General features: G+C 38.5%; 1 protein-coding gene across 1 annotated transcript in view; it reads left to right on the top strand.

Annotated features, from left to right (window-relative positions):
• tbc1d22a (TBC1 domain family, member 22a) overlaps positions 1-13419 on the top strand; it is a 170861-nt gene extending 157442 nt beyond the window's left edge. Inside the window, 1 exon segment of the mRNA XM_055653036.1 lies at positions 12228-13419. Within this exon segment, the coding sequence (XP_055509011.1) occupies positions 12228-12356 (129 nt within the window). The 3' untranslated portion in view covers positions 12357-13419.
• Positions 13420-19729: the final 6310 nt, after the last annotated feature.

Below are 19729 nucleotides of genomic sequence, written 5' to 3' on the forward strand. Positions count from 1 at the left end.
CTGCCAAAATATATCGTCTCACACATCTGTAATGAAATTTCTTCTTCTGCTTCTCCATCTATTTTGCTTGCTTGCTTGCATCCTGTTGCAATTGATTTGGAAGTAATTTTTTAACAACCTTCCAAATTTGAAATGTTATTCTTTAGCAGTCAACCATGAGTGATATTTCAACAGTTACTGATTAGCTCAACCCAATCGTATCAGAACCATTAATTTGTCTCACCAAGGCTGTTGCCCTGGGACAGCCTGATCCTTGATGAATGGAGATGCAGACTTAAAATGACATGGTGTACGGCTGTTTTAACCATTTAGCACCAGATCTAACACTTATGATTCCTCTTCTCATTTGCCAAAGCACGTCTTAATCTGGAATCATTCTCCAATACTGAGAATGCCAGGTGGCTTCTCTACTGCAAACTGTTGTCTTGGAGGTCCCTTTCCTTTTTCCACCCTGGCTCCAAGGAACTAGTGAAATTAAGGCAATCTGGTCTACCTCTTCTGCAGCTTTCATCCCTCCCCTGGCCCATTTGGCTAAATTGCCTCTGTGATTTTCCCCAATTCCCTTTCCTACTCTCAGACGTTCCATAAGCCATCTGCCATAAACTGTTATTTGGCTTACTGTTACATTTTGTTACATAATTCTCCTCTGAAGCATCTTGGAGAATGTTACTATGTTACATTTTTATGGCTAAATATTAAATTTGTAACTGCACAAAATCAGATTAACAACTAGCATCTAAATGTTTTAATACTGATATTTATACTTTGGCCATGCTAGCAATACTTCTGCAAAGTAAGGAAGCAATGTTGATGTTTCATTTCATTTAGCTATAACTATCAATTAAGGGTCTTGCATACTTTGAGATGTTCTGTAATTAATACTGTATTTAACATAAAGAAAGTCGACAAGTTATTTTGACAGCTGTTTGTTGAAATGAACATAATCACTACAACTAGATGTTTGACTATAGCTTTGGAACTCAAAGTTGCATTGTATGACAAACTTTTTTTTTTAATATTGAGATGTTGAAGGTTTTTTTCACAAACTTGAGATGCAAGTTATTCAAGACTGATTATTGTACAATAACAAACCCAAGGATAAACTTGTCTGAAGTCTGAAGAAGGGTTTCGGCCCGAAACGTTGCCTATTTCCTTCGCTCCATAGATGCTGCTGCACCCGCTGAGTTTCTCCAGCTTTTTTGTGTAACCCAAGGATAAACTGTTGCTTAACATAGCTCTTACTGTGATCACCAGCTTTGGCGTTATTTTAATGACATATCTTCCAAATTTAATTCATAATTTCCTAAAGGAGTTTGATATAATTTTGGGTAAATTTATAAAATCCTGTATATTCTAAAAAACAATCTGATCAAGTTTAATCGGGGATTGAAAAGAGGCCTGGGTTTTGTATTATATTGCATTGTTGAGGGACTCCAATGCATGTGATCCCCTCATTCACCGGGAATATTAAATGTAGCTGCTGGAGAGATAAAAGTTTGCCCGCAGCTATCCAAAAAGGCAAAAAAAATATGGGCACTACTTTTCACACAGTTGGAATTATCTTCAAAGTAATTGATGACCCTTCGTAAGATTTTCTTGGATATTGGATGTTGCCTACACAATAATCAATGGCCTTCTCTGAAGTGCTTTGAGATGACATTAAGGTTGTTCATTGTGCTTATTTATCTTTCATTCTTCTAACAAAGGAGAAAATAATTTTACACCAGTGCCTAATGTCAACCATGTCAACCAATGGGGCTGTGTACACAATGTTGCATCCTTTGCCTGCTTTGCTGTAGTATACTCAATCTTGTTTGATTATACTTATTTCAATCTTGCTGCTCCTATTCTATAAAGTATAGGAAGTACAGCCTGGTTATTTGCTGAAGACACCATACAAATGCAGGTTTATTGACACCAATTAAAATCCCAGCTGCCTTGTGGAGTTTTGTTGTATTAGGCCAAGAACTTGGATGACTGCTTTTTCCAAATAGAAAATAGACTATTTTGTGCAAGTTTCAAAAAGATCTCAGCAGGTTCCGCACTCAAAGGAATATATGTTAAAGTTCTCCATGCAGTTTGTCAAAAAACATTGTCAGTCTCTGGAAATGTAAAGTAGCTTTACCCATTTAAAAGTCCATTGGTCGCAGTGATGTTGTTCTATTTATAAAATTAAAATGATGGATGATGTCAGAAAGAATATTGGTTCAGGGAATAATTTAAGCACAAATATGGACTAATTGACAGTTCCACAGTCAGGGGTCCAACCAAAACATACAAATGAGTTTGAATAAATTGCACAGTACAGTACTTCAAATAGAGGATTACTAGAAATATATTTAAAGCTGTTGCTGTGTGATTAATTTTGTCACAATGTGCTTTTTTGTTTAAAATCCATAAATCGAGGTTTTATCTTGGAATGCTTTTCAGAATCATCCATATATTAGTTCAAGTTAATAACGAGGATGTTCGTGTGCAATAGTACATAATCAAATTGGATCCGTTAGTTTGAACCTTTTACTGAGAGGTCAGATTAGCCGTTATCTATTGCGTGTTGATAAAGCACTAACACAGTTACACAGGTCCTGGATTTTCCACAAGTAGCATGATAACTATTATTGCCATTGACCTTGGAGAAAGCTGCCTACTAAGGCCAAAGGGATCTCTCTGGAGTGTTTTGTCCCTATCCTAGTGTCCGTAGCTGTCAGGCAACAGTGATCTCATCAAACATGGTACATGCGGTGGTTGCATGGGATGGAAGGATACTCTCAAATGACAAGCAAACAAATAAAATACATTTACAGTGAGATTTTACATAGTTCATCAAAAATAAACATGTACATGGGTATAGGAAACAATAGGAAATATCAACTTGTTTTGAGTTAATAAGCAGTGAAATAAAAATAATTGAGGCAACGACATTCTGTCCCTTAAAATAATTAGGGATGCAGAGTTTTTTCAGCAGTAGCTTATGATTTAGGCATGATATTAAAATCTCATTTAATTAAACAAACCAAACTTGTGGTAATTTGAGAGGAGATTTTTACGGGCAAATAGTTTGTTCATGTTAATTATCTGTGTGAGTATTGGAATTTGGAGTTGGTTTAAATTGTGTTGAAAATAAATGCTAAGCTTCAGTTTCATTAGAGATGGAAAATATGTGGTATACAAGTCAATGCAGTGAAATATCTTCTGGATACAATTTCTTGCTCAATTTGGGTTTCACCATACATAATCTGTCCCAGTATCTCAGCATTTTTGGGTGCTACCTTTTCTCAATTGAAAACATTTCATCATCATAGGATATCACTGAATCTCTGTGAGCCCTAATGATTTGCAGCTTCTGTTTGTTGCTTCAGCTTGGACATGGGGAAATAGCAATGTGTAAATAGTTTGTTCCCAACGTAATCTGAACAAGCTGAATTGGTTGGTTGTGTGGAACTTCTATTTCACTGAATTCCAATGGATCATGTTAAAAAAGGATAAATGCTTCCCCTGCTATCAAATGCATGGCCCCCAACTTATAGCTTTAATTTTGCAGAAAAATATTCTTGCATTTAGCTCTAGTGATTGTAACATTTAGTTATAACCAGTTTCTGTGGTACCTAGTTTAGAATCTAATTTTATATTGTGACATCTAATTCTAGAGGCAAATATAATAATGGTCCTGCAAATGCATTCATTTGAAAGAAAAACTGTATCCAGGAAAATTGGGCAGGAGCCATATCTAGTGAATTAGTTGCTCTATTATCCTCTGATTGCAATTAGACACCATGGTTCATCATTCACTCATTTTGCTTCATTCAGCCCCCGCACAAAATATTGAAACTCATCTTTGCACTGCATCAATATTAACGGTGGGTTTTAATGGGATCCACTGTTACTTGCACTGTGTCTAAGCTCTCCAAAGTGATGATTTGCTGCTATCTTGAAACTTCTAAGTAGTAATTAAATATTAAATTCATGACGCCAGCTTCAACTAGATGCAGCAGTGAATCAGAGTTAATACATTATCCTAGGATTTTATTGCATTAGGATAGAATATTAGTTACAAATTCCCTCCCTAAAAATACATTATTATGCAATCCTGTGTAGATAGCCTATTTGTGTCCCATTTTGCAGCAGAACACTTTGTCTTTAATGAGTAACTTCATTCAAAAATCATTGTATTTGTTTGAGTTCATTTGGTGACATTGATAATAGAATAGGGAGACCATGTGGATGTGTGGATTATGCATGCTTTTCTGCACACTTGATGCATGTAGTCATCCATGTGCTTGTATTTACATATGTGTGTGTTTATCACTGCAATATTGAGGTCAACTCCAGCGCAACATGCTGTGGGAGTGCAGCTAATGTACAGAATTTTTAGTGTACTCCACAATCAAGGTAAACTGAAGTCAAGGTATAGAATACAGACTCAGTTTGCACATGCTTGAAGGTTGAGCTTCAAGCTATCATTCACTTGTTCACCAAAGCATGAGGAAGGATGGACCTTGTAGTCAACATCTGCAGACAAAGATTATTTACATGTATACTAAGCCAATTAACCTACAAACCTGTACGTCTTTGGAGTGTGTGAGGAAACCGAAGATCTCGGAAAAAGCCCACGGGGAGAAGGTACAAACTCTGCACAGACAGCACCCATAGTCGGGATTGAACCCGGGTCCCCAGCGCTACAAGCATTGTAAGGCAGGAACTACCTCTGTGCCGCCCGTGGCTTATGCTGCCTTGTGAAAAGAATACCTGGCAGGCAGAAGGAAAGTTTCAATGATGTGCTCAAAGCCACATTGGAAAGAGCACAACATTCCTACCTACTCCTGGGCATGTGAATTGGTTCAAGTGGAGAAGTAGCATTTGGAATGGCACAGATAATTAGTATTGAAACAGAACATTGACACTCAGAAGTGTGATGTAAATAGCAGAAAGAATATCCAACTCACAAACTACCCATCTGTTCATCTGAAGAAGCACCATTTACCCTACCTGTGAAGAGTTTGTAGCTCCCACATTGGTCTCTTCAGAAGCCAAAAAATAGAGGTTAGCAGATTGCCCTCAATCTGAGGAATTGACAAAGAAGCTGTCTGTGGGGGACAGCTTGGTTTTTAGTTAACTTGAATAGTCTTAGCATTGGAGCAAAGCTTGAGTCTGGCTGGACAGTGTGGTAGTCGTTGTGCAATAGGAAGTCGCACTTGACCTTGAGCTTCATTAACTGACTTGTTAACCAGCCACATCTTTCCATGGATCCTCCTCACTGAAGTATTAATCTTCATCCTGGCCCTGTTCATTTTGATGCCAATTTGACTCTGCAATTAATTATTTGACCATTTAGTTTAGCTAGCACATTTAGAGGATGCAGATATCTGTGCATCCTGAATTTAAGCTGCAATATATAAAATACATTGAGAGTCACATTATGCTGTAGATGTTCCACCAATCGGTGGTAGCCAGTGCCATCTTCTTCGCTGTCGTGTGCTGGGGCAGCAGGGTGAAAGTCATGGATGCCAGCATGATTAACAAGCTCATCAGGAAGGCTGCCTCTGTCCTAGGAGGATTCATGAGAGGTGGGTTTGGAGAGTAGGATGCTCCTCAAGCATCTTGGACAATACAGCTCACCCCTCCATGACACACTGGTCAACCTGAGGAGCACCTTCAGCAACAGACTGGCTCCACCAAGATGCAGGACAGAACGCCACAGGAGATCCTTTCTCCCATGTGGCTATAAAACTGTATAACTGTAAATCTCCCATTTCTGTAGTGGGGTTGACTGACTCCCCTCTCCCCCCCCCCCCCCCCCCCCCCCCCCCCAATCTTTGCACTTCCCCAATCCTTTCCACTCGTCACTTTAATGTTATGTATCTTGTGTTTTACGACTCTTTGCAAATCAATTTCTGAAGTTAATGCTGTAGCTTCACTATCATTGGATGTTGAATTACTGTAATACCGTATGTATGTTAACCCACGCTATACTTTTAACTATTGAATGATTGCTTCTAATTTTATTTTTATTCTATTCAAAAGACCAAGAATATGTAGCTAATTGTTACCTTGTATATTTTATTATCCATCCTGATTTCTAAAATATTACTTTCTTTGGCTAACCTTTCGTCAAGATCAAAATGCTGAAATGTGACATTTCATTACTACAAGTTGGTCCCTTCGCACTGATGCTGCTCTGTTGAGTCAGTTTTAAAAAAAAAGTAATTAATGATTAATCTCTCATGATTAATCACGATTAATCAATTAAAGTGATTACATTTCTAAACTCCCTCTTTAAAGTTGGTACTAGAATAGGATGGTATGAGAATTCCTTGTGTCGTACATAAATGTTTGGTAACTTTTCAGCCAGTGTATCCAGTAAAGCTAATCAAAAATGTAAACAAAATCAATTAAATGTGTTCAGAAAATTTTGAATAGCAAAATGTCGGAATAAATGGATTGAATTTCAGGGGAAGCAGTCGGACATTTGGCGCAACTTTCTCGTGAACTGAAACAATATGAATTTATTGAAGTGCAAGCATTGTGAAACAACTTTCTAATATCAGCCATCCCCATTGTTATTCAAATGTTATTTGGAACACAAAACATGACTTCAAATTTAACCCAGTGTCTTTAAACAAGTCAGGTGGTATTCCATCCTGCACAAATCGGGGAACAATTCATTCGCCTTTAAAGAAGAAATCAACAGAAACATTTGATTTGTTATTGCAAGCTTGACAGCTTTAGACAGAATTCCGTTTTAAACTTTGCCAAAATGTCGACATAACAAATGGTTGGAGAGCACGAATCAATGGTTCAACGCCTGCCGGAAAAGGCCGAGAACTGATCATTGATAAACTTGAAACTTTTGACATGAATTTTAAGAAACATGTTGTCGGGATGACCACAGTTGGAGCCGGTGTCATGAAGCATCTTGGTTAAAAATCTGGCATTTTCCAGCATTTTTGCCACTCATGGCATTCACTTAGCCATGGTTGATGCAATGTACAAGCGGTCATGTAACATGTCTGCTGATGGCGATGAAGATAAAAATGAAGGGGATTACATCTATGAAGAACGATAGATTGAGGAGTCTGATGATGCGGACAAAGGCGATGATGACTCCATTGGTGAGTGGGTTGAAAATCAATCCGTGGATGTTGATGTTCAACTTGCAGACAACATTGCTGAATTGATTTGAAAAAACCCCAAAATTGCAACGTTTTTCTGTAAAGCACCTGTGAGAAATGATTTACTGCAAAATCTAGTCAAACGTGAAAAAGGAAATGAGATGGCATTGATCCTTGACTGCAAAACACGTTGGAATTCAATGCTGGCTATGATGAGGCGGTTTTTGGAACTGAAAGATGTTATACCAACAGTGCTTAGTGAGCTTTCATCCAGCCATCATATCCAGTCTGAAATTGAATTGCAGCCGGCATCCGAGTTAGCTGAATATTTGGATTTGATTAAAATGGGTGTCCTCGCCCTTGAATGATGTGATTGCAACTCAGTCAAAGCTGCCAAAATATTGGATTTCATGCTGAGCAATCTGGTGATATCGGAGGCAAACTGTGTGAAACTGTTCGTGCTAGCATTGAACAGAGAAGAAACTCAGACATTTGAGGACTCCTCAGGAAATTTTGATTGATGCAATGGATTTTGACTCTGCCTGGAACTCCCGACTTGCACTCCCACCATCAAATGAAATTGCTAAAATTGTGGAAGTTTACATGCGACTGTTCTCAACCAAAGGCGATGGGTTATTTGATGAGAATGGTGAAGAAGATAATGATCAAGCTGAGCCCACTGCGAGGCAAAGTAAATCAGAAGCGATCAGTGCCATTTTCTCGGGAAACAATGTCAAGCAGCCGAAGCCACAGAGTCACATTGAAACCCACAAGGCACTTTGGAAGATATTGAAGCGGGAAATGGCTGTTCAGGAAAGCACGTTGAAAAGCCCAAGCACATTTGCAAAATTGTACAGAGCACTCATGACATTTCATCCTAGCTCAGTTGAATCTGAAAGATGTTTTGGTGCTGCTTGTCTCCTTGCCACGTAATTGCACTGATTATTGAGTGATGACCATTGGCACCTCATGGTTTTATGAGTTCATACCTAATGACAGTACAAAGTAGGTTTAGTTTGTGAAATAAAACTAAATTTTCCAAGAAAGAATAAGTTTTAATTTGAACATCGCAAACATTTGATTTTTGAAAATTATTCATCTTAAATCAGGATTAAAGTGATTAATTGTGAAAATGTGACATCATTAATCAATCATTTAACCAGAAAGCAGCCCTACTTCACAAAGTGGAAGGTACTTTGTATTTTTGCTCTTATGAGATCCTGAATCTTTACGGAGCCATTCTATGTGGTTTAAAATCGAGCAGACTAGCATTACAATTGTATTGGCATAATATACTTTGTAAATAATGTAAATTTCCTGTTAATCTGTATCAATCCAGGATTGAGAAAGTAGGGAGTCATAGTCATACAGCACGGAAACATTTCCTTCGGCCCAACTTACTATTGGGCAAGAATGCATTCAACCTATCTATGCCCCTCATAATTTTATACACCTCTGTAAGATAACACCTCAGCGTCCTGTGCACCAAGGAATAAAGTCCTAGTCTAGGGAAGCCAAGTTAGACCAATTTTTACATATAAATACTGACGAACTGCATTGGAATTTTAGTGCTAGGGAGTTGTTTGTAAATCACTGCTTAGGACGGAGTGCGGTTATATCTTGCATCAGATGACTGAAATTCTTATTTACGGTGCCCTCAATGTTTGGGACAAAGACCCATCATTTATTTATTTACCTCTGTACTCCACAATTTGAGATGTGTAATAGAAAAAAAACACATGTGGTTAAAGTGTGCATTGTCAGAATAAAAATACCCTTTATTAAAATCTGACAATGTGCACTTTAACCACATGTGATTTTTTTTTTTGTTGCAAATCTCAAATTGTGGAGTACAGAGGCAAATAAATAATGATAGTCCCAAACATTATGGAGGGCACTGTAGGTTTCAAGCTTTAAAGGGCACCAGAAATGTTACCTTATTAACTTCCTCTTGCAATAATTCTGCCTCAAGACTGATGATGGTACCAAAGAAAACAAAAAGGTTTGTGGCTACATTATATAAATATGATATATAAATATATCATAAATATAAATAAATAAATATAAATATAAATAAATTGGAAATTCCTTTCATGGTGAACTGAATTACCTTGAAGTATAGTTGCTGTTGTTATGTAGGAATCACAGCAGTTAGTAATATGTACAGCACTCAAATGAAAAAATCACCAGGATTTACCATCTTGAGTAGAGGAAGTTTTTCATTTGATGGCATACAATACAATACAATACAATACGGTCTTATTCGTCACACTGCACATAAAGTGCAAGTGAAATGAATTTGTCAGCAGCGGTACAATGAGAAAGAACACACAATACACAATAAAAATGTAACACAAACATCCACCACAGCATTCATCACTGTGGTGGAAGGCACACAAGTCGGGACCTCAACCCTCTACAGCCATTGCTGCGGGCGTCCAGATGTTCAGACAGGTAAAAGTCCAGGTAAGTCCAGAGTCGGCTCTTCCCCACCGGAGACCGCGGCTTTAGGTTGGTGTAGGCCGCAGGCCGGCGGTCGAAGATTTAAAGTCCCCGCCGCGCCGCAGCCAGAAGCACCGCAGACCGCAGGGCCGGTGCTTCTGGCAATTAAAAGGAGGGTAAATATTTTGAATTAATAAAACGTACTACTCTTCTGTTAAAATGGGATACAAATTGCATCTAAATTTTTCAATTTTTAAATCACATCATTCTTTTGAAGTCCCATTGATTTACATTACAAAACCACTGTTTGGTTTCTTTAGATTCTTTGTTTAATATAGACTCTAAAAATAATCTCCTGATTATAATTCATCCAGACTGTTTTTCTACGCCTGTCATAGTGCATTGTTCCATCCTGCACCAAAACTCCATCCTATGCCAGGCTTTGTCCCGCCCCCACCTCTTTTTCAGCTTTCTATCCCCTACTACAATTTTTCTGAAGAGGGTCCCGGCCCGAAACGTCACGTGCCAATTCTCTGCAGAGATGCATCCTGACCTGCTGATTTACTCCAGCACTTTGTGTTTCACTCAAGGTGCCAGCATTTGCAATTCCTTCTGTCTCCATCCTCACTACATAATTTCCTGTCTTACCAAAATCACAGCCTAAATTTTTGATTTTTGACTATAAATGCCACTCAGTAGATTTGAAATCCGGTGCCAGCCTGGAAAGCTGACGTGACCACGCGATCTCTACCTTCTTTCCCCAAGTTCCTCTCAACATTTTAGAGGTTAAAAGTTATTTAGTCTTGTGCTTTGTTCAGTTTTTTGGGATGAGGGAGCCGTGACAGGATGAGCATTTCTTGGCCAGCTCTAATTGTCCTTGACAAGCTGGTGAAGGGGCTCTCACAATGCTGCTACATGGAATATAACAGGATTGGGATATATGATGATTAAAGTGCAGTGATATGTTAGCAAGCTGCGCCCATGTGTAATTTGAAGGGTGATTGCCTTTCCTTGTGCTTGCTGTTGTATGTGAAAGAGGCAAAGGGTCGGATAGGTGTTGCCTGAATAACTTGAGAAAACGCCTCTCATGCATTTTAGAAGTGTGTTATTGGTGGAAAGCATGAAAATGTAGCTTGTTGAATGGCTGCCAAGTTGGTGATCTTTTCCGCATGATGTTAAGCTACTTTGATTTTGTTGTGGAGAGATTTCTATCATGTTTCGCCTGTTTGTTATATTGGGTACAGACATCTATATTGATTTTTTTCAATTTGCACTTTTAGCTAATGATTAAATCCCAAATGTAACTGTTCGCTCAGGTGCCATCTATGGTTTGGAAATTACTGCCAAAGGAATTGGGAATTTCCTCAGTGTCTTTGGTTGAAAATTGAGATACTGCCTCTCCTCATAAATCTCATGGCATGATTTTGAAGAGTAGAGGAGTTACCCCAGCGAACGTGGCAATTATTGTTCCTCAGTCAAAATGATTTGCCCTACCATTATAAATAGCCACTTTCCCCAGGGTGAATCAATATCATCAGAAACATCAAGCTTTAAGGGCGACATGATGGCGCAGCGGTAAAGTTGCTGCCTTACAGCGCCAGATATCCAGGTTCATTCCTGACTGAGGATGCTGTCTATATCGAGTTTGTAAGTTCTCCCCGTGACAGCGTGGGTTTTCTCCGTGATCTTCGGTTTCCTCACACACTCAAAGCCGTACAGGTGTGTAGGTTAATTGGCTTGGTATAAATGTAAATTGTCCCTAGTGTGTGCAGGATAGTGTTAGTGTATGGGGATCGCTGGTCGGCGCGGACTCAATAATAAGTCTGGCATGCAGGGGAAAATGGCCAATCTTAGTGTAGTATTTGCAAGATAATGTGAAAAATAAACTTGTATTATAAATGGGGTACATAACAATGAGCTGTACTTTAGTTACTGATTGTGTAGCTTGTCACAGCAATTTTCTAATTTGACATTTTTGCCGTGTTCATAGACAGAGCAATCCACTGAACAGAAATACCTCTCCGTTATGATGGCATTAAAAACATGGAGTAATTTGTTGAGCAATGTTTGATCATAAATGCTCCTGTCCTTATAGGTGATGATTGACACAATCTCTTTGTAGAGCAGAGGAGGATGACCAGACTGGCAGAATATGGATATAATTGGCTTTGTTTAGATGCTAAATTTGAAGTGTCACTTTTTAATATGTCAGATGATCTAATTAATTTAACTGACCAGGAACATCAGTTATGGAGAAATAGTGAGTTAGATGTACTTATTTTTTTAATACACTCTACTGTGTGTGTATAATGGACGTGGAAATTGAATATAGACATCAAGGTAACAATTTTAATCTGTGTCATCAGCAGCTGCATTATCATTTGAACCTCTCCTAAAATAGGTTCTAGTCAATATTCTCAAGTATCTGATGAGATTTTCACTAACTCCTGAATGGACAGTTCTGAATGTGGTTCACAGTACAGTTGATTTATTGTTCTAATTATATCTTGGTTTCATGTTGGATCCACATTCTGCAGTACTGGAGTGTGGCACTTGTTCATTCCATTTCCATTTCTTCCAAAAATACTTGCATTATCATCAATTTTCCCGTTTGAAGAGGGGGTTGGGGGGGTTCCAGTTTATCACTCTTATTCATTGCATTTTTGTTTATTTCAGGGACTTCTGATCCTTCTGCAGAATTTACCCACGATGCACTGGGGGAATGAAGAGATCAGCATCCTTCTGGCTGAAGCTTACAGACTGAAATATGCATTTGCAGATGCACCAAATCACTACAAACGATAAAAACCAAATGAGAAGAGAGACGTGTAAATGTGAAAGCTCTAATTTTTCATCTGTACTTAAGTTTTTTTGTCATTATAAAATAACCCCATTAACTTGGCATGTTGTGCTCATTGCAGAAGTTGAGTTCTTTTGTTCATTTGGAAACAAAAAGCATAAATTAATGTAATATATATTTGTCACAATAATTACACCAAATTACAGGCACAGATTAAGCAATTTGCCTCTGTACATATGGGTAAAGTGATGGTGAAGGGATGGATTCATTGCTTAATAATAGGTTATTTTGAGCACTTGATAACTGAGGCTTTCCAGGTTTTCTTATGACGATTGGTTATATTTTTATCTGTCTCTGCTTAATTTTTAATCTCTGAACTGCTTTGCAACATTGTGTTCAGTTGATCTTTCTCCAGAACACAAACCGTAGCAAACATAATTGCACCACGAGCTGTTGGCAATTGGCAAACTCTTCGGGGTTACTTTTTGAATATATGGGAAGGACTTCCATTTCAAAATTTGAAACATCTACATAACCAAATTCAAATAAGTTGACTCAACAACCACAACATGATTATAAAATCACTATTGATTCCTTATAACTGTTTACAGAAGTTGAAATAGTGCCTGACATCGAATGAAATGTACCCGTGGGTGAACTATTTATGCTCCCTCTATTAAAGTCTCTATTACTGAATACTGAAAGTATTTCTTCTCAAATGGAATATTGTATTGTGATCAATTATAAACTTTTTAAAATGGAGATTGATTTAAGATTGAAAATAGTGTTTCAAATTCTTTATTTTTCCAAATGTAGTCCATCCTAGTTAATCTACTGTACTCTAATATACCAAAGAATCCTTGATAACACTTAATGTCTGTGACTGTCACATATCTATCCAGGAATAGTAATCCAACAACATTGTTGGACCATTTGTTTTCCCCCATTATTTTGTTTTTTCCATTCCTTCTCCAAGTCCATTTCAAAGAGAGCTCAATGAAAATAGTTCCCAATAGACTCTTGGCTATCACAGTGGAACATTTGAAATCTAATTAAAAATGTGCAGTGCAGAGCCTATTTATGTGTATGTTACTTACATTATTGTAAATAGAAATATGATCTGTACCTAAAATAAACTAAAGATTAAAAAAAACAGTTCTGTTTGAAGACAGTGGCTTCACCTAATATCAGTTAATTTGTTATCAACAAAATCTGCAAAAACATTTTTTTTTGTAACTTTAAATCTTTAAACTAGATGTGTACCAAATTAGATGAGCCTGAAGCTTAATTTCCTCACAGTTTTCAACATATTGACTGTATAAAAAGTCTCTAAATTTCTATATTTTAATGTGGTGTACTTAGTTGCAGCAATTTCTGTCCAATATCCATCATTATGATGTTTCTGAGTTCTCTTGTGCTATTTGAACTTCTCCATCATCAATGGCTATTGTTTGGTTCAGGAGTTAATTAAGTTATCTTGAGCACATTCTCAGTTTATGCAAGGTAAAACTGATGCAAAAGTTTTATTATTTTGTGCTGGGGAAACAAAAATGCCAATTTGGTTAATACAGTTAAGATTATAAGCTGATTTTAAAAGAAGTGAAGGAAATAGCTATATTCAACCAATCTGCCAGTGGATGAAGGTGCAAGAGAGTGCAGCTGCTGGAATCATGAGCAAAAAACAAACTACTGCAAGAAGTCAGTGAGCCTGTGGAGTCTGTGCATTTCTCCCCACAGATGCTGCCTGCTCTGTTGAGTTCCTCCAGCAATCCATCCTTTGTATCTGATACCTTGTAGTGAAATGTCTAATATAAATTAATATATTGTTCTTGAAGGCAATCATGAGATTTTGCTTGCTGCTAAAATGTTTTTGAAGATCTTGGAAGATCACATTTTGGAGTTCATGAATAACAATTCAAGCTATATTTAAGAGGAAGTTAGATGTGGCCCTTGTGGCTAAGGGGATCAGGGGGTATGGAGAGACTGCAGGTACATGATACTGAGTTGGATGATCAGCCATGATCATATTGAATGGTGGTGCAGACTCGAAGGGCCGATTGGCCTACTCCTGCACCTAGTTTCTATGTTTCTAACAATAGTCCAGTATATCTGAATTACTGGGTAAGCACAACTTATTTGAAGGGCAAATTCTGCTTTATTTTTATCTTGATCAAAATTGCTTTTAAGGAAATATTTAATAGGTTTCTTGGAACATTGTGTTAAGATTGCTTTTATCCCCAAGGGGTGAGCATAACCAATAAAGATTCCCAATTCAAGAACAAATCACTATTGCCTAGAAATTGGACACATTTTTGTTTTATGGCGACGTGTATTAAAGCTGTTTGGCACACTTTAAATCACGCTGGCAATTATTTCTGAGTCAGTTAGCGACCATTAGGAAATTGGTGAGGTTGCTGATTGACAGACAGACAAATCAGATCTTGTGCGTGAAATCTACAAGCTTATCTTGTTTTTTTTTTTAATTAAAAGGGAAAGAGCCTTACTTTTCCATAGCTGGTGGTTAGAGTTTACTTTAGAGGTACCGTGTGGAAACAGGCCCTTCAGCCCACCAAGTCTGTGCCAACCACAATCACACATACACGTTTCTATCCTCGACCCTAGGGACAATTTACATAAGCCAATTAACCAACAAACCTGCACATCGTTGGAACGTGGGAGGAAACTGGAGCACCTGGAGAAAACCCACACGGCCACAGGGCGAATGTACAAACTTCATACAGACAGCACCTGTAGTCAGAATTTAACCAGGGTCTCTGGCAATATAAGGCAGCAACTTTACTATGCACCACTGTGCCGCTCATGTTAGTTTTCAATGATACCCTGGAACTGTGTTTACTGATTGCAGCCATTTAAAAAACAAATTGCTTGTGGTTTGCCTGTACCAATTATTGGCTGGGGCCACCTACAGCATAATGTCCATTGGGCAAATCCATGGCATTGTGAACGCCTTGTCACGTTGGCATGGCCTCTGTGGAATTCTTTGCGTCAGAAGACAGTGGAGGCCAATTCTCTGGATGCTTTCAAGAGAGAGTTAGATAGATCTCTTAAAGATGGCGGAGTCAAGGGATATGGGGAGAAGTCAGGAATGGGATCGTACTGATTGTGGATGATCACAGTGAATGGCAGTGCTGGCTCGAAGGGCCGAATGGCCTACTCCCGCACCAACGAGCTTACTCACGTTTGTGGCAGTCATTTTTGCTCCTATACTCAGTACTGAGAATTTCAGAATGTTTACAACATGGAAGAAAGTTAACACAAAGTACTGGAGTAACTCAGCGGATTGGGCAGGATCGATGGGGAACGTGGATAGGTGATGTTTCAGGTCAGGACCCTTCTTCAGACTCGCAGGCGGCATACTTGGAAGAGATTTTGCAGTGGAGCAATAAAATATAGAAACAAGCAATGCAGATGCTGTTTTACAAAAGAAGACACAATGTGCTGGAGTTACTCAGGAGCTCAGGCAGCATCTCTGGAGAACATGGATAGGTGACATTTAGGGTAACCCTTCAGACTTCAGGAAGAAAGTTTGTTATTTGCCATCTGGCTCCAGCACATCAGGTTTGTGTTAAAGCAATTCAGCTAGCCCACCCACCCTCTACTCACGGCTACAAATCACTAATCCTGTTCACATTTAAATATGGCGGTTGAACCAACTTCCAATATATTCTGACTCATCTTGTTTCTCCTACACCCATTGTCAGTGTGCCAATTCATCCCTGTGCCCCCTGGTTCATGAATGAAACCATTTCCCACTATCTGCTCTGTCTACACTCTTCATGGCTTTTCAATGCCGCTGTCAGATCCCTTGCAACCTTTCAATTGCAAACAAAAAAGAATAATCCCTGAGTCTCCAATCAATCCACAGATCTAAAGTCACATTTTCCTGGAATCATCTTTGCACTGTCTGTAAAGCCTTTAGATGTTTCCAAAATCACGTGAATTGAGCGTGAAAACTCTGAGTCAGAACCAATGCTTTATGAAGGTTCATTTTGACTTCCCTGCTCTTGTACGCTATGCCTCCATTGAGAAGTTTGTTCTTTGATCACTCTTTGCCCCGTCACTTTCAGCATCATCAACTCCAGATCTCTCTTCCTTGTTCACAAGAATGCTCACAATAGGAAGCACAATGTTCATAAATTCGTAAGTTAGTTTAGTTTATTGTCACGTGCACCGAGGTATAGTTAAAGTTTTTTGTTGCATGCTAACCAGTGAGCAGAAAGACAATACATGATTACAATTGATCCATTTACAGTGTACATGATATGTTATAGGAGCAGAATTAGGTCACACGGCCCATCATGTCTATTCCACCATTCAATCATGACTGATTTATCTTTCTCTCTCAACCCCATGTATTAACAAATACTCCAAGTAGCAATCCAACAAGTTTATTAGCATATAATAAAGTTACACCACAAGTTGTCACCAGTGTGACTACATCCCGACTAACCACTAGTGTCTGGAGTTGTTAGTAATATATGGTGACTGTATGGTAAAACCCTGACTGGATTATATATCTGAGTGGTGTGTAGCATGTGTGTGTTAGTATTCGGTAAAACAGATCTACATCCCATTCTTCTGCCTTCTCCCCATAACCGTATGTCATTCGTAGAAATTAGTCATAAGCATACAATGTTAAAAAGATATAATTCTGATCTAAGCATAGATGCATGCATGTGCTTGTATGTCAGTACATACTTTTTTTACTTGAGAGTTGGGTATTACTGGCATGGTTAGCGTTTATTTCACATCGCTAATTGCCCTTGAGAAGATAGCAGTGAGCAGCTATCTTGAAGCGCTGCAGTACTTCATAGAAGGTAGTCCCATACTATTTTTGGGAAGAGAGTTTGAGGATTTAGACAGTGATGATGGAAGAATGGTGTAATTTTACTAGGTCATGTGCTGTAAGGGAAAACCTGTAAAAGGTGTTGGTGTTCAATATGGTGGACATTGCTGATTCAGTTGGGAGATCTTGTGATGATTCAGTAGATAGCACAAACTACATCCACTTCAGACCTGTCTGCGGCCTTACATGGCCCAGAGTCTCATTTACCCATGCTGTATGCTCTCTTAAATTAATTGGACATAAAATTAATCTTAAACTTAGTTGCTGATGAAAATGTAATAATTTTCTTTTGAATGCTGAACAGATCACTAGGTGGTAGCAACTGAAAATTATCGTTCTTTGTGGTTGGCTTTGCAGGAATCAACTTCCAGCATTATGTTAGTGATGACTAAACCAGGATTAGACTGCAAACACTTTCCCACTGTGATAGCTATTGCATGGCATTTAATGAGAATTAACAGTGCAGTAACTGAACTACATTATAGAAGTGTTGAAGAAGGTGCAGACATATCTTATTTTTACATAATTTACTTATAACACAGGATGTAACAGTTGTACACGACTTTGGTGAGGCCACACTTGGAGTACTGTCTTCAGTTTTGGTCACCTTGCTATAGGAAAGATGTCAAGCTGGTAAGGGTGCAGAGAAGATTTACTAGGATGTTACCAGGACTTGAGGGCAGGCTAGGATTTTATTCCTTGCAAGAGGATGAGGGGTAATCTTATAGAGCTGTATATATAACATTAAAAAGAGGAATAGATAAGGTAAATGCACAGAGTATTTTACCCAGAATAAGTGAATCAAGAAACAGGACATAGGTTTAAGGCGAGAGGAGATTCAGATTCAGATTCAGATTCAGATTCAATTTTAATTGTCATTGTCAGTGTACAGTACAGAGACAACGAAATGCATTTAGCATCTCCCTTGAAGAGCGACATAGCAAACGATTTGAATTAAAAAAAAAAATAATAAGTGTCCGGGGGGGGGTGATTGGCAGTCACCGAGGTACGGCTAGGATAGTAATATATGGTGACTGTATGGTAAAACCCTGACTGGATTATATATCTGAGTGGTGTGTAGCATGTGTGTGTTAGTATTCGGTAAAACAGATCTACATCCCATTCTTCTGCCTTCTCCCCATAACCGTATGTCATTCGTAGAAATTAGTCATAAGCATACAATGTTAAAAAGATATAATTCTGATCTAAGCAGAAAGATTTAATCGGAACCTCAGGGGCAACTGTTTTACACAAAGGGTGGTGGGTATAGGGAACAAGCTGCCTGAAGAGAGCCAGGTACTATCACAACGTTTAAAAGACATTTGGACAGGTATATGGATAGGATAGTATTAGAAGGATATTGGCCAAATGCAGGCAGGGAGGGCTGGTGTAGATGGGGCATATCTATGTTGGCAAGTTCAATGTGATGTTGCATTCTGTGCTAGAAAAATGTAAATGACTAAAAGGCTGCATGGTGCTGGATATTTTTGGTGTGAAAGAAGTCTGCAGTGCTATGAGTAGCTGCTCTTAGTTATATGATGATGAAAGACTCGGGTCTCCACCAATCTCCTGCTCTCTGATGCATTAGCCGTGCTGGTAAATGTACGGTAAGTGAAATACGATCATCTTCATTTTTTTTTAAGGAAATTTTAATGAATGTTTCTAATGATGTTTCTAGGAAAAAACCCTTTCAGTTTCCAGCTACTTCCTTTTCCTGGCATGTAAAATACTAACTCTATCTGAGGCAGATGGTTGACCTGATCCTGACTTGGAGCTGCCCAGAAAACCTGTGGAGAATAAGGTAATGTTTAATCTTGATGTGGCAATTGGGCTCCATCCTCACTATTTTTTTAAATAAAGATAGCAAGCAAACCAGAATGAATACCACAGTTCCTCTCATCTCATCTCATCACCAAAGCTTAAAATCCCAAAAGGACACAAAGTGCTGGAATAACTCAGTGGGTCAGACTGCATCTCTAGAGTACTTGGATAAGTGACGTTTCAGGTCAGGACCTTTCTTCAGACCGAAATTCCAATATTTGCCGAGGTTTATTTTCCTCCCGCTGGCTCTATGGATGTAATATGTGTCTTCTAAAGTGTTGTTCCCAGAGCAGTGATTCAGGAAGGCCATTCACTAATGCTCCAAGTTCCTATTTATTCATGAAAAGTTTAGGATACATTAATGCTGTCTTGAAGATTGGCCTTTCTGAACTGGGTAAGAGTCTCTGGAATTTAATAAAAATAACTAATATACTGGGAATACTCGAAAGCATGCCACCTTCCAACTTGGCTCAGTGTTTTTCAAGGAATTACATATTTTCTGGTGTCTTGCTTCTGCAGAGTTCTAGATATGAATGCAAAATGTCCCCTGATCCAGGGCTGCTCAGGTTCCACCCTGTGATGATTTAATGTGTCCTGCCGTACTGTACCTCCTACACTTATTGGAACACTGGACTTAACGATCGGTGAAGTACTTTTGAAACTGTTGTCCCATAGGAACCACAGTAGACA

This window comes from Leucoraja erinacea, chromosome 22 (genome assembly GCF_028641065.1).
Source record: "Leucoraja erinacea ecotype New England chromosome 22, Leri_hhj_1, whole genome shotgun sequence".
Lineage (NCBI taxonomy): Eukaryota > Metazoa > Chordata > Chondrichthyes > Rajiformes > Rajidae > Leucoraja > Leucoraja erinaceus.